Source organism: Bos indicus, chromosome 7 (genome assembly GCF_029378745.1).
Source record: "Bos indicus isolate NIAB-ARS_2022 breed Sahiwal x Tharparkar chromosome 7, NIAB-ARS_B.indTharparkar_mat_pri_1.0, whole genome shotgun sequence".
Taxonomy (NCBI): Eukaryota; Metazoa; Chordata; class Mammalia; order Artiodactyla; family Bovidae; genus Bos; species Bos indicus.
Genome location: NC_091766.1, coordinates 90,259,123 through 90,274,928, shown reverse-complemented (window position 1 = coordinate 90,274,928; position 15,806 = coordinate 90,259,123). Strand labels below are relative to the sequence as shown.

The 15,806-nt window shown below is 35.7% G+C and overlaps 1 protein-coding gene across 1 annotated transcript in view; it reads right to left on the bottom strand.

The window, feature by feature from the left end:
* Nucleotides 1-15,806, bottom strand: part of ADGRV1 (adhesion G protein-coupled receptor V1) — a 543,203-nt gene that overhangs the window by 167,392 nt on the left and 360,005 nt on the right. Inside the window, exon 85 of the mRNA XM_070794032.1 lies at nucleotides 13,548-13,726. Within this exon, the coding sequence (XP_070650133.1) occupies nucleotides 13,548-13,726 (179 nt within the window). The remainder of the gene's footprint in view (nucleotides 1-13,547; nucleotides 13,727-15,806) is intronic.

Sequence of the window (15,806 nt, the reverse complement as noted above, 5' to 3'; positions counted from 1 at the left end):
TCTGCATTAAAAAGTAATCATTATTCTTCCTGATTCTGCCTCTAGTTAATAAATTAGGAGGAACACAGACTGAGAGTCTTGTGGCAACACGTTTTCACCATTGTGACCCTGAGTAAATCACTTTAAATGTTCCCAACATGTTAACTGTACTATTATTGTACTTGGAAAATTTAATTAGCACACAAAACACTTAAAATAATTCTCTGAAACAGTCTGATATCACACAAAAGCTTATCTCATACATTAAAATGGAAATTTTCCTTACAAACAGATAGATGTGTTAATAGAGAAATAAAAATTCAAGGGAGACAAAAGCTAATAGCCCTAATATAGTGCACCTCACCTCCAAAAAACTGAAAAAGAAAACAAGACAAAAAAAATCATCTCTTCAAATTATTGGAAAACATGAACAATCAAAAAAATTAATGGAGAGAGATGAACAAGCAAGTCATAAAATAAATAAAATGGTAAATAAATATACAAATGATATATAAATATACAAATGTACTTAGTATAACATCTGATACATAATAAATGAAGCTATTAAAGTATATGTGTGCGTGTGTGTGTGTGTGTGTGTGTGTGTGTGTGTGTATATATATACATAAATAAAACATAGGGGCTTCCCTAGTGGCTCACTTGGTTACTAATCCATGTGTAATGCAGGAGACCCAGGTTCAATGGGAAGGTCCCCTGGAGAAGGAAATGGTAACCCATTCCAGTATTCCTGTCTGAAAAATCCCATGGAGAGAGAAGCCTGCAACTCAATGAGTTGCAACAAGTCAGACACAATTGAGCAACTAAACCAAAGCACCAGAGCCTGTTGAGTGGTGAATAGATAGATAAGAACGTCTATGTGCATAAACATATAAAACATATCTATCCTTACATGTATATATAAGCATATGTATCTCATGTTGGCAAGTACTGAAAAATATTTTATAATGCCCAGAGTTGTCAACAATGTGCTGTAACAGGCTCTGTCATATTTTGTGTGTGTCACTTTTGGAAAACACTTTAGTACTATCTTTTAAAGTCTTATTTGAATGACTCATCCCACTGTTCAAAATTCATCCTACGGCAAACAATAACACAAGCATACAAAGATACCTATATAGGGAAGTTAATTACAACAATGTTACAAAGAAAAAATGGAAATAGCTCAAAAGTCTACCAATAGAAGGTGGGTGAAATACATGTAATATTATAGTACAAAATGTGGTTGATATATACCAATATACAAAATTGTCCCATAAATAAAAATTAGACTGCATGGGACTTCCCTGGTGGTCCAGATGTTAAGGCTGTGCTTTCAATACAGGGGGCACAGGTCTGATCCCTGGTTGGGAAACTAAGATCCCACATGCCGGGCAGCAGGGCCAGAAGATAAAAATAAATAAAATAACAGTAAGAATAATAAAAGACTTTAAAAAAAAAGAAATACTTGAAAAAGGAGATTGCAAAATAGAACACTCCTGTTTTTGTTCCGAGTGTGCATGTATGTGTGTATGACCAAGTGCATATACAAGTATTAGAATATACACAGAAGAAAGGTAGAAAAATATGTACCAATATCTTTCATATGAAGTTATAGGTGAAGTTATCTATTATTATATTGTTATTATAATGAGTATTGAGACTTGGAAAAAGATATTATTGATACTACTGAAATAATCATAAATAAAAATATTTATTTGACACTACTCTGAGAATGGAGAAACAGTGGAAACAGTGGCTGACTTTATTTTTCTGGGCTCCAAAATCACTGCAGATGGTGACTGCAGCCATGAAACAAAAAGACGCTTACTCCTTAGAAGAAAAGTTATGACCAAGCTAGACAGCATATTAAAAAGCAGAGACATTACTTTGCCAACAAAGGTCCGTCTAGTCAAGGCTGTAGTTTTTCCTGTGGTCGTGTATGGATGTGAGAGCTGGACTATAAAGAAAGCTGAGCGCCGAAGAATTGATGCTTTTGAACTGTGGTGTTGGAGAAGACTCTTGAGAGTCCCTTGGACTGCAAGGAGATCCAACCAGTCCATCCTAAAGGAGATCAGTCCTGAATGTTCATTGGAAGGACTGATGTGGAAGCTGAAACTCCCATACTTTGGCCACCTGATGTGAAGAGATGACTCATTGGAAAAGACCCTGATGTTGGGAAAGATTGAAGGCAAGAGGAGAAGGGGATGACAGGGGATGAGATGGTTAGATGGCATCACCAACTCAATGGACATGAGTCTGGGTAAACTCCGGGAGTTGGTGATGGACAGGGAGGCCTGGCGTGCTGCAGCCCATGGGGTTGCAAAGAGTCGGACATGACTGAGCAACTGAACTGAACAGAACTGAACTCTGAGAATAATATTAGAATAAATCTAATTGCTTCTGAATATAGAAGAAAACATTTCTTCATCTTTCAACATAGATGAAGTTAATGTTCTATTATTTTTCACAACTTGTGATCTTCCCTAAAAGGAGTTCCTGGAACTAAACAGATACTTAATCTTTCACTTCAGGTTGTACTTACATTTAGATAAACTATAAAAGACCAGCTTTAGACTGAATGCTTGTGTCTCTCCTTCCCCCAAATTCATATGTTGAAACTCTATCTCCCAATGTGATGTATTTGGAAGTGGCACCTTTGGGAAATAATTACTGTTAGATTAGGTCATAGAGTGGTGCTTTGTGATGGGATTAATGCTCTTATAAAGATAAAGAGGAAACACAGAATTTCTTTCCACATGCACTAAGGAAGGCCATGTGAGGGCAAGACCAGTGAGATGGCCCTCACCAAGAACCTGACCCTGTTGGCACTCTGATGGGGAACTGCAGCCTCCAGAACTGTGAGAAATAAATGTCTTGCTTAAGTCACCAGTGTGTGCTAAGTCGCTTCAGTCATGTCCGACTCTTTGCGACCCCATGGACCTTAGCCCACCAGGCTCGTCTGTCCATGGGATTCTCCAGGCAAGAATACTGGAGTGGGTTGCCATTTCCTTCTCCAAGTCACCAGTAGTCAACGGTATTCTGTTATATCAGTCTAAATTAAATGAGAGAGTATCATAGAAAATTGCAAGTTTTAGAAGCATTTTTTTTCTCACTTATGACCAAAAAAAAAAAAGAAAGCAAAACAAACCTAATCCTACCTTAGGTTGATAGAAGTTGAATTTCATAAATATCAGAGAGTGTATTATTTGCAATCCTAATGTCAAAGATGCAAAACAAAAGGATAGAAATAATTGAAATAATAGTTTCAGAATAACTGGAGGTAGTAAAATGATAAGCCGCCCACAGGAATTCATGAGGTCAACAACATTTAGCCAGCCTTGTCTGATAGATTGCATGCAATTATTACTTCATGTGTGACACATATTCACAGACACTATTACCTAAACCAAATAAAGGCGGTCCAAAGGGGGAAAAAAACAATAGATCAGCATCACTCTTGAACTGATAAAATAATACTAAATGAAAAATAAAGAGAATTCAACTCTACATTAAGAAATAATACAGTGACCAAGATGGAGGTCTTCCTTGAACAGTAGGTATGCTCCATCTAATAAATATCATACATCATGTTAGTATATGGACACACATTAATAAAGCCACACGCTTGTCTCCAAAGATGACGAAAACTGGTGAAATCTGAAGAATGTTTGCAGTGGAGTTAAGTGTGTTTTCTCATAGTTAATTTCCTGGTTTTGAACATTGTACTACGGTTATATAAGTATGTACATATATGTCCTTGGGTGAAGGGTATATGTGAACTTGATAGTTTTTTTCAACTTGTCTGTGTTTAAAATTCTTTCAAAAATAAAATGTAGAAGAAGACTAATATAGATGGATAGATAGAACAAGTATAGAGGAGAGCTACTAAGATAATGAAAAGACACACAAAAGCATGCTTTATGTGGAAATATTTGAACAAATCAGAAATGTTTAGCTTGGAAGCAAAAGAATAGGGACAAACAGGAGGATTATTGAATTGAAATGTTTAGGGGTTTTTTGGTGTGAGTCTGGCAATTAGATTTCGAGCCATAATCTAAAAGATTTCTACTCTGTATGAAAAGCCCTGAGAGGAAATACACGCCTTCTCACAGAACAGTTCAAATATAAGGTGAATGAACATTTGTCAGTGATGCTGTGAAGATTACTCAAGGATTGGATGCACACTGGATTCAAGGCTTTATCAAGTTTCCTTTTCATCAACATGCCCCTTTCTCTGTGAAGAAGAGAATCCAGGGACTTAAGAGAAGCCCTGAGGGATGTAAGACAAAGCACCAGTTGGAATTTTTCTCACAGAGATGCAGCAATAGTCAGAAAAGCTGAAGCTGGTGTTAGGGGAGCTAAAGCTAACATGAGCAAAGAGAATGAGGTAAGGGTGGTAGAATGAGTTGTAAAATCAGCAGCTATAAAAGGTCAGATAAACTGAGTATGTTTAGAATAAGAAGTTCAAGAAGCTAATGAGTCTTTGAACAGGAGCTTGAATCATGATATGCTTTTGAGGACATGACTGGAAGTTTATTAAGGCAAGCTGGAGATTTTCCAACCCTTTGGTTCCATGATTCTAAGACCTTGTGGGGAAGCAAACACTCAATATTTCTTTATTTTGGAGTTCTGAATAAATGAAAAATGCTAGTAGAACGCTGCTATTTCTATCCGTGCATTTCTCTCTCTGTGTGTATACACACATCCATGTGCAATAATAAACCACCCACTTGAGAAAATCCATGCAGAGATCCTGACAACACCTCTCTTCCATAGACTTACACCAATTTTCTCTAATCCTCAGATGATTTTCTCTAATTTTCTCTAAGATGATAAGTAAATAGGCTTCCCACATTCACAACTATTGTTTTCAATAAAAATAAAGACTCTCACATAATATCACATAATATCATACGCCCCATTCAGCACCATTACTTCTATTTAGTTCTAATTTAGAGTATACAGATTTGTCCTCCATGTTAACAAGGTTTCTGCTAATATAGCTAGCAAAATTAGATTGTTTTCAGAGGATTGCGTTATTTATAAAACAGGTAATTCAGTTCAGGAGCAGGATAATCAGAATAGGTTATAATTAAGATTTGCTAAGAATATTGAAAATAAAACATCATACCAAACATACTAAGAAACTAAAATACTGAAAAACTTAAAAAAGAAAAGTAATCGATTTTTAAATTGTCAGGCATTTTTTTTTTTATCACAAACAAATACATAGCTTAAATAGAAGAGAATTCAGTTATGCTTTAGCACATAATATTAATAGCTACTCAATAAGTAATTTGCTGATTTTTCTTTAGGTTTGAATTCATACAACTTAGCAAGAAAGAGAAAAATGCAAGTGATTGGGGAGTACAAAACAATCTATCACTGTAAAACCACTTTTACTGTTATTGACATTTATTAATCTGTCAGGGTCTTAGAGCTCAGAGGTAGGAATACTGGAATATTGAGATAAGTTAATTCACTGTCCTCCCCTCTGGCACTCATTCTCAGTCATTCTATCCTTCCACAGTCACATAACTGTGGCCCCAGATTAATAGCAGATTATGTCTTTAGGGACAATTTCTCAGGCCCATATTCCTTTGGCTTCCATCCTGGCTCCTGACTCAGTGCTATACTCTCTTTCCTCTGCACTTGGTATGATAAAGCTAGAGATTCTTCTTCAGATTTTTTCCTTTCCCTAAAGCAGCTGAGAAGCTAATCCAAGAAAAATAGGTGGCTACTTCCAAAGACACTAAATGTAAACCACTCAATAGGGACTACCTCTGGGTATTCTCAATAGACTTATGTCTGGTAACTAATGGAAATCAATCAAGGATAGATTTCATTTACTTTAGCTTTACTTTAGTTAAGCACTGTTGAATTATAAGGTTAAAAAACAACTAGAGGAGTTTCTAGCACAATTGTCAAGAAGTTATGAAAATGTCTTTTAAAAAATCTTTAAAGTATGTAAGTCTTCTTTTGTTAACTTTTAGTATAATTTTTCATAGATTCATAGGATAACCTGGTTCAGTGACAAAAGAAGCAGTAACAAGTCTATACTGGGTGTTCTACTTCATAGACAAAACTAAATTTAATATTTTATAGGCTCTTTAAAATCTTTCTCCAAATCATGTTGTGCAATTTAGGTCTAGATTGCACAGCAGCAGCAGTGGATTTTTGAATCTAGACCTAAATTGCACAACATGATTTGGAGAAAGATTTGAAAGAGCCTATAAAATATTAAATGTAGTTTTGTCTATGAAGTACAGCACCCAGTGCAGACTTGTAAATCCACTAGCCTTGGTGAATTAAAAGATTTTATCTATCATATTTGTATAAGAAAACTTTTTCCTTATAAGACACAACAAATCTCACACAGTATTTAAAATGTTGAGACATTAGTACCATTTGGTGACTTCTAGGTATTTTAGAACAGGGTTTCCCAGGAGGCTCGGATGGTAAAGAATCTGCCTGCAATGTAGGAGACTTGGGTTCGGTCTCTTGGTTGGGAAGATCCCCTGGAGAAGGGCATGGCAATCCACTCCAGTATTTTTGCCTGGAGAATTCCATGGACAGAGGAGCCCTGTGGCCTGCAGTCTATGGGGTCACAAAGAATTGGACATGACTGAGAGACTAACACACACGCAAGTATTTTAGATACATTTTGCTAATAATTTTATGGTGTAAAATTTTATTATACATACATTATTGCATAGAGAAAGCATGAAAGTTTCCTCTAAATCCACATTTGTATACACTTACCTTAGTTGTTAAGGCTTTTCTTTTTTCTGGTTCAGTTACTTCCATCAAGGGAAAAATTAAACCTTACATTCTTCATAAATTTATTGTTTTTACCATATATTCTGGCATTAATCACTGACCTCCAGGCTGAATTTCAATTTGCATAGATAACTTTATCAAATATTCATAATATAGTATGATTGGTACAATCACAGGATTTATGAAAAGTTCTGACTCTACCAAGAGTATATATGAGGTAGTGCTTTAATTTGAAAATAGATACTTCAAACAGCTGATATTTAAGCTGATGTTTAGAGGGAAAAAACAGGTATTAGGGGGGCAGACATAAGGAAAGCATTTGAGATTAATAAGATATAGGTAAAGGTGCAGGCATAAGAGACCATGGGAAATATCAAGGGACTTAGTTACAAAGGGCAACCAGAAAGGATGGCTGGGAAGGGTGCTAAGGAAGCTGGTTCAAGAGTTCAGAGTCAACTGGGGATAACCTAACATCCGTGACCTTGAGGTGATGAAAAACAACTTGAATTTTAAGCATCAGAGTTATATACTCATTTCCATATTCCAAAATTTAGTGGATGGGTTATAAAAGGAAGAAATTAGAGATAAGGACACAAGTTAAAAGGTAATCCAACAGACTAGACAAAGATGACACAGGTGACCTGAAGAGATGGTGATGCAATAAGAAATGAAAATGATTAGGAAAACATTTAAGAGGTGGGCGAGGACACAATTTGTGATTAATAGGATGTGAAATGTAAGGGGGAAAAAAGTAGAAAAACTCTCAAGTTCACAGCTTGAGAACCCGGGAAGATGGTTGACTTTTCATACAGACTGTAGGTCAAAGCACATATTTAAGAGATTAATTTTAACCTTGCTGAATATAAGATAGCTGCGTGTCATCTGGTAAAGATGTTTATTGGACTTCTGAGTAAATAATACATGGGGACAATATTATTTGGGGACAAATAATAGATGTCCCCAAACTACACTTATAGAGACCTTCTCCAAAAAAACACATAATAAAAATATCAAAAATCAAAGACAAAGAAAGAATCTTAAAAAGCAGCCAGAGAGAAAAAAGCTTGTAACCTACAAGGGAATCTCCATAATGCCATCTGTGGATTTCTCAGCAGAGACCTTAGAGATATCCCAGTAGAGAGTGGAATAATATATTCAAAATGCTGAAAGAGAAACCTTGCAACCAACAATACCCTCCTACTTGGCAAAGCTGTCAGAAAAGACCAAAGACCAAAGGAATTCATCATTACTAGGCTCATTTTACAAGTAAAAGCTGAAAGGAGTTCTTCAAGCTGAAAGGAAAGGACACTAATTACTCACATGAAAATATACAACATACTGGTAAAGGTAAGCATACAGTCAAATTCAGAATATTCTGATACAGTACTTAGGCAATGTGTTGACCATGTAACTCTATTTAAAAGGTTCAAGGACAGAAATATTAAAAATAACTATACTGCATTCATTTGTTAATAAATATATAATATAAAGAGATGTAAAGTGTGACCCCAAAAAGTAAAAGGGAGAAGTAAAAGCAGTTTTTATATATAAATGAAGTTGTTATTAGTATAAAATTTAACATTATATAAGTAAGATATTTTATTGTAAGCTTCATGGTAACCATGAGGCAAAAATCTACAGTAGACTCATAAAGGATAAAGAGAAGGAAATTAAAACATATCACTATGGAAAATCACCAGTTCAAAATGGAAGATTAGCAAGAAAAGTGGAAAAGAACAAATGAACAATAAAATAGTCAGAAAACAGTAAGATGAATCAGTAAGTCCTTATCAATAATTACTCTAAATGTAAATAGATTAAATTCTCCAATATAAAGGCACAAAATGACGGATAGATTGTTTTTTTTAAAAGACCCAAATATATGATGCCTACAAGAGATTCACTTCCCCTTTATGGACACACAAGGGCTTAAGTGAATGAATGAAACTGAAAGTGAATAGGGGTAGTTATATTTATATCATACAACTAGACTAACTCAAAAGGTATAGCAAGAGATAAAGACAGTCATAATACAAGGATAAAGGGTAAATTAATCAAGAGGATATAATAATCACAAATATCTGTACCCAACATCAGAGAACCCAAATATACTAAGCAAATACTAACCAATCTAAAAGGAGAAGTGGACAAAAATACAGTAATAGTAGGGGCCTTCAACATCCCACTTTCAACAATGGATATATCACCCAAATAATCAATAAGGGAACGTTGGACTTGAGCTATTCTTTAGACCAAACGGACCTAAAAGGCATACAGAACATGCCATCCAACAGCAGTAGAATATCTACTTTTCTCAAGTGCACACAGAACATTCTCCAGGATAGACCATATGTTAGGCCACAAAATCAGTCAACAGATTTAAAAATACTCAAACCATATCAAGTATGTTTGCTAACCACAATAGTATGAAACTAGAAATCAACTATAGGAATAAAATTGGAAAATTCACAGATATGTGGAAATTAAACAATATACTCCTAAGCAACCAATGAATGAAAGAAGAAATCAAAAGGGAAATTTAAAAAAAAAATCTTAAAAATGGAAAAAAATATACCAAACTTAAGGGGTGCTGCAAAAGCAATTCTAAGATAAAGTTTATAGTGATAAAAGCTTACATGAAGAAAAAAGAAAGATCTCAAATAAACAATCTAACTTTAAACCTCAAGGAACTAGAAACCCAAAGTTAGCAGAAGGAAGGAAATAATAAAGATCACAAACTGTTGGTGGGAATGCAAATTGTTAGAATCACTATAGAAAACAGTATGGAGGTTCCTCAAAAAGTTAAAAATAGAACTATTATAAGATCCAATCCCACCTCTGGGTATACACACAGAGGGAATGAAATCAGGATTGTGAAGAGATATCTGCACCCCCATGTTCATAGCAGTGTTATTCACAGTAGCAAAGATATAGAAACAACCTAAGAATCTGTCTATGAGTGAATGGATAAATATGTGAGATATATATTGCAATATATACAATACACTACAATATTATTCAGTCACAAGAAAGGAAATCCTGCCATGTGCAACAACACGGATAGATCTTGAGGGCATTATGCTAAGTGAAATAATTTAGACACAGGAAGATAGATATTATATAACCTTATTTATATGAGGAATGTTTAAAAAGTTGAACTCATAGAAACAGAGATTAGGATGGTGGCTGCTATGACCCAAGGATGGGAAAAGTGGAGAGATGTTGGTCAAAAGGCACAAACTGCTAGTTATAAATAAGTTCTGGGGATCCAATGTATAGCATGGTGGCTATATTTAACAATAATATATTATGTACTTGCAAGTTGTTAAGAGAAGAAATCTTGAATGTTCTTACCATACACACACACACACACACACACAATTATGTGAGGTGATGGAAGTGTTAACCAATCTTATTGTGATAATTAATTCACAACAGATGTGAGTACCAAATCATCACATTGGATACCTTAAACTTATAAAATTATATATGTGAATTATATCTCCATAAAGCTGAGGAAATTTATTTTAAATAAATAAAATAAATACACAGTACCTAGCACATAGTAAACAAAGCAAATAAGATAAATAGAATAAATAAAAAAAGAAAAATTAGATGAAACCTAAAAATAAAAATAAAATAAGGAAATGAGCAATGAAATTGCAAACAAATGCACAATTGAGAATATGAAAAACTCAAAAGTTGAACTTGGGAAAAAACAACAATATTCACAGGAGACTGATCAAGAGATAAAAAGTGAGAGAAGATACTAATTATTAATATCAAGAATGAAAAACATATTCATTCCTACAAACACTAAAAAATTTGAATAGGTAGATAAAATAGAAACATTCCTAGAAAAAAAGACAATATATCAAATTGACACAGAAAGAACTGCATACAGAAAATATTAATAGTTGTATATGTTTAAAGGAAAATGAATCTGTAATTAAAAGTCTTCCTGCAAAGAAAACATGAGGCCTAGCTGGGTTCATGTGTGACTTCTTCAAAAATAATAAAGAAGAAATAACACCAAACTTGTAAACTTTTTCAGCTAACAGGAAAAGAGAGATCACTTCCTGGTTTTATCTAATTATCATAATCTTGGTTCCAAGATTTGACAAAAGCATTGTAACAACTTGAATATATTAACGCATTAGAGATCTACTTAGGGAAAATTCTTAACTGAAAAAGTTTTATTATTACAAACAACTATTGCACAACAGATGTCCTACTATTTTACAACCACAAATCCTATCATCCCCAGAGGAAAGGCATGTTTTTAAATGATTATATAAGCATAAAATATTTTTCATAAATACTAAAAAAATAACATAGTAATTATTCTTTCTACATTGAGATTAAAGTAATATTAAAAATATACACTTTTTAAAAATCTGGAAAAAATTCACATGAATATTATATGTGAATGAAGAAGCTAAATAACCTATACTAACCAAACAAAGTTTCAATAATCCTATAATATTAAGATTGGGTAAAAGGTTAATATATGTTACATTTCATTTATTATAGCTGAGTTGGTTAAAAAGAACTTTCTGCAAAACCTCAGAGGCAAATATCTTAAAACTCGGGTGATTTGGACCTTCTTGTATAGTTTATTTTTACTAACATCACTTGCATTGGGTCCCATTTATCCAGGCTGGGTGTATCCACATGTGATGCTAAAACTGCCACCAAATAACCCTATTTCACCAGGGAGCTCATGAAAGAGATGGCTGAGGGCCCCCAGGACTTGTCTCATGGTTACGTTGTATCTGACAAAGAAAGATGCAGAACTTTCTGAAATTAATCCTGGCAGTCCAAGATTTAAATTAATGTCAGGAGTAGTAAAGGTCATAAGGAACTTATTTAAAACAGAAGGAGAATCACAGATGTAGAAAACAAATTTACGGTCACAAGGGGGTGGGGGAGGGGAGGGATAAACTGGGAGACTGGGACTGACATATACACAGCGCTATATACAAAACAGATAACTATAAGAACCTGCTGTACAGAACAGGAAACTCTACTCAATACTCTGTAATGCTCCATTCAGGAAAAGAATAAAAAAAAAGAGGGGAGATATATATATATATATATATATGCCTAACTGATTCACTTGGCTGTACACCTGAAACTAATACAACATGGCAAATCAACTATATTGCAATATATTTATTTTATATTTTAAAACCATTTATTTACATATCTGGCTGTGCTGGGTCTTAGTTGTGGCCTACGGGATCTGTAGCTGCAGCATGTAAACTTTTAGTTGGGAGAGGTGGGCTCTACTTTCCTGACCAGGGATTGAACCCAGACCCTCTGCACTGGGAGCATGAAGTCTTAGCCACTGGACCACCAGGGAAGTCCCTCCAATAAAAGATTTTTAAATGTCATAATATAATTGGAAAAAGACACAACTACTCCTTTCTGGAAGATTAGGCTTTAAGAATTGTATATGGACAGAATATACTGCTGCTGCTGCTGCTGCTGCTAAGTCGCTTCAGTCTTGTCCGACTCTGTGCGACACCATAGACGGCAGCTCACCAGGCTCCCCTGTCCCTGGGACTCTCCAGGCAAGAACACCGGAGCGGGTTGCCATTTCCTTCTCCAGTGCATGAAAGTGAAAAGTGAAAGTCAAGTCGCTCAGTCGTGTCCGACTCTTAGCGACTACTATATTTTAATAAATTGTTGTAATACTACAAATTAATGAGCATGAAGGAATCTTACTGAATTTAAATAGAATGACAAAATTACTATATACGGTATCGCAATAGGTATGTGTGTATTACATAGTTAATATCCTTTGGTCAAATGGCATGCAGGATATCAGTGTGTGACTACCCATGTGTGAAGTGTATCTGCACACGTGGATAACAAGCATTGATTAAGTATATGATGAATGATTATAACTGATTGTAGGCAAAAATAACATTGAAATAACTTCTGCTTATATAGTACTTTCATTTTAAAAGATTTTTCACATCTATTACCTAATTATTTTCTTCATGATAACCTGTGAGATAGAGAGGTACTACTGTCCTCAGAAGATTGCAACTAGGCTAATTCTTTCTCATTCACAAACGTTACTTTGTCCTCTAAATCTTCATTACACCAAGGGAGTTGATTAACCTTTATTATCACAAAGGTTTTTTTGAAGGGGTTGAGTGGTCCTCAAAGTTGTGAGACACCAGATTCAGGATTAAGACATGCATACACATGCATGTATAAAGATCTGTTAGATTTCAAGGCTACAGTGAACTTTAATAAGACTCTATCAGAAGGACCTAGCTGACCATGGCTCCTTCCCATGTACTCCTGCAGCCACTCTCCATTCACTCCAAGACATAGTCTTTTTGTATTTAGGTACCTTATGGATGATGGTACCTGCCAAACTCTGCTCCCCCTCCCAAAAGCATCAGACTCCTTAGACAATGTGCCACTCTCCAAATTATCGACTGATTAAATTCTTGATCAAAATGTTCATAGTACCCTGACTGCACTGGGTATTTCTGGTTTGTCACAATCTAACAAACTAGACTATGGCGAGGTATCGATATAAATGGCCATGAACTGTTTGATATACAACCCACCTGAGAAAACAGCAAGATGCTACAGTTCTTTATTTAAAGAGAGAATTAGAGGAAGGAGAGATGTAGATGGTGTGGCAGGAAGACAAAGGTCTTTCCTCATGGTGCTTCTTCAGTCGGAACCCCCAGTCAGCGGCTCCCAGCATCTATCAGTAGAGGAGGCTGAGGGGGCAGTGTGCGCTCCCTGGATGTACTTACAGGTCACCGTGGATGAGTCCATAGATCTGTGGCATGCTCTGATGATAGGCTGCTCTCAAAATAACTATGAGGACCACCACCACTAAAGCTGGGAGTCCCCAGCTCAGAAGGAGGAAGAGCAGATAGCGCCTTTCTGTGTGTTCATCATTCATCACCAGCACGTACCAGAAATTCACAGACTAGGAAAGAAAAGAGAACATAAGATGAGCAGGTCTGATGGCTCAGGACACACACTCACATGGCTTAGACATGAAGAGTTACTGACCAACAAAGGGCCGGGATCTACTCAACGATTAAAGTTCTGACTTGATTTTTTAATTAGTTCACACATTCATTTTTTTCCATACAAGAAATTCAGGGTATCCCCAAAGTCTGAAAATGTTAGGAAATGCTTAGTGTATTTATGTTACTTTATATTTTGCTTCATTTGTTTTGATTTACTCTCAGTCATAATCAACTGTCATTGTTCTGTAAATGTGTGCTTGAAGAAACCCACGCCGATATTCAAACCTCCTTTCCATGTGAACAGCCTCGTGAGAATGATGAAGTAAACGGTCCTTTGTTCCAGACTTTTAAACAATTTTTTACTTATTGAGAGCTGATCAGGTGGTAGAATCAGACACGGTTCCAGGGAATGGGGAAATGTGATCACAGCCCCAGGTCTCAGTCCCCAGTGGGAGACAGACAAGAAAACAAAGAATGTTTGCACAGAGAAAAATGTTCTGCAATGGGCTAGGTTTTATGGCCATTTTTCTTTCTCAATTTATACTCTTTTTCATTCATTCACTTGATAAACATTCCTGAGAGCATACTAAATTTCAAAGGCCCATCTAGGCACTGGGACTATAACAGTAGCAGAGATGACAGAGGTATTTACCTTCTTGAATCTTCCTTTCCAGAGAGTAGGAATCTGAGGCCTACAAATGTTACTCTTGGTCCCAAATCACACCTAGCCCCGTATGGAAATCAAATCTTGAACTTATATATTCTGCCTTCTAGTGTTCTTTTTCCATGAGAGTACTTATGTTTAATTATCATTTATTACAGAAACAACCCCGAAAGTCATATCACACATATTTCACACAATGACACTTATCCACTAGCTAAATCCCCTTCCTCAACTTCATATGGCAGAGAGTTTGTGGGTACAGATTAATCGTATATATAGATTTTTATATGTTACAGGAATAGCTTTGGCAAGTGACACCAATCCCAGTGCCTCAGTTTCTTTATGCATACAACAAAGTTATAAAGATTACATAAGACACTATATACAAAGTGCTAAGCACATAGTCATCGCTGGAAAATGTGATCGCCTCACTTAACTCTCCCATTAAGATGTCAGACGGTGTGAAAGACAAAAGATAAATAGTTAAAGACCCAAAGTACGCAGTGATACAATGGAAACTCTGCTATGTGAAAAACATCATGCCTAATGTTCCTGGGAAGGTTTTCAGATGTTTTACTGAGGCTTCCAAGTAAGAGCCTATCTGGACCAAATTAGCCTTGGGGGATTAGTATTGATTGGCCTCAAGCAGGAAAGGATAAAAATGTTTGGTTACTTGCAGATTTTTGTGTCTGAATTTTATTTCCTGTCAGCACTCCGTATCTTTGTGTACATCTGTTTGTATCTGTAAGTATGAAGCCTGTTTTGAGTTGTTGCTTATGTAAATTTGTTCTGAGTTTTTTTTTTTTTTTTTTAATGGCCCAAGAGGCTTTTTACCTCCTTTCTATTATTAGTTAGGTGGTGCTGGTTTACTCCCTAAGTCGTGTGTAGCCTGCTAGGCTCATCTGTCCATGGGATTCTCCAGCCAAGAACTGGCATGGGTTGCCATTTCCTTCTCCAGAGGATCTTCCTGACCCAGGAATCAAACACGGGTCTCCTGCATTACAGGCAGATTTCTTTACCAACTGAGCTATGAAGGAAGTCCTTAGTGAAGGGACATGACCCAAACAGGTGGGACTGGACCAAGTGTCTGATGCTAGACTGGTCAATACTGTCTGTTTAAAGCAAGAAAATTCATGCCAAGTAAGGATGACTAACCCATCCCCAAAATAAAAGTATGGGCCATTTATTTTAAATAGAATTGTATGTATTCTTATAACAGGGTTACTCGGTGGTACAGTTGGCAGAAGAATCAGGAGAGTACAGACTGGTAAATGACTTTTAAGTTGATTCATCATGATAAAGATCAGGGCATTTCCAAAATGTCCACTTTTACACAGATGAACATTAGTCCATCAGTTAGAATCATTGAA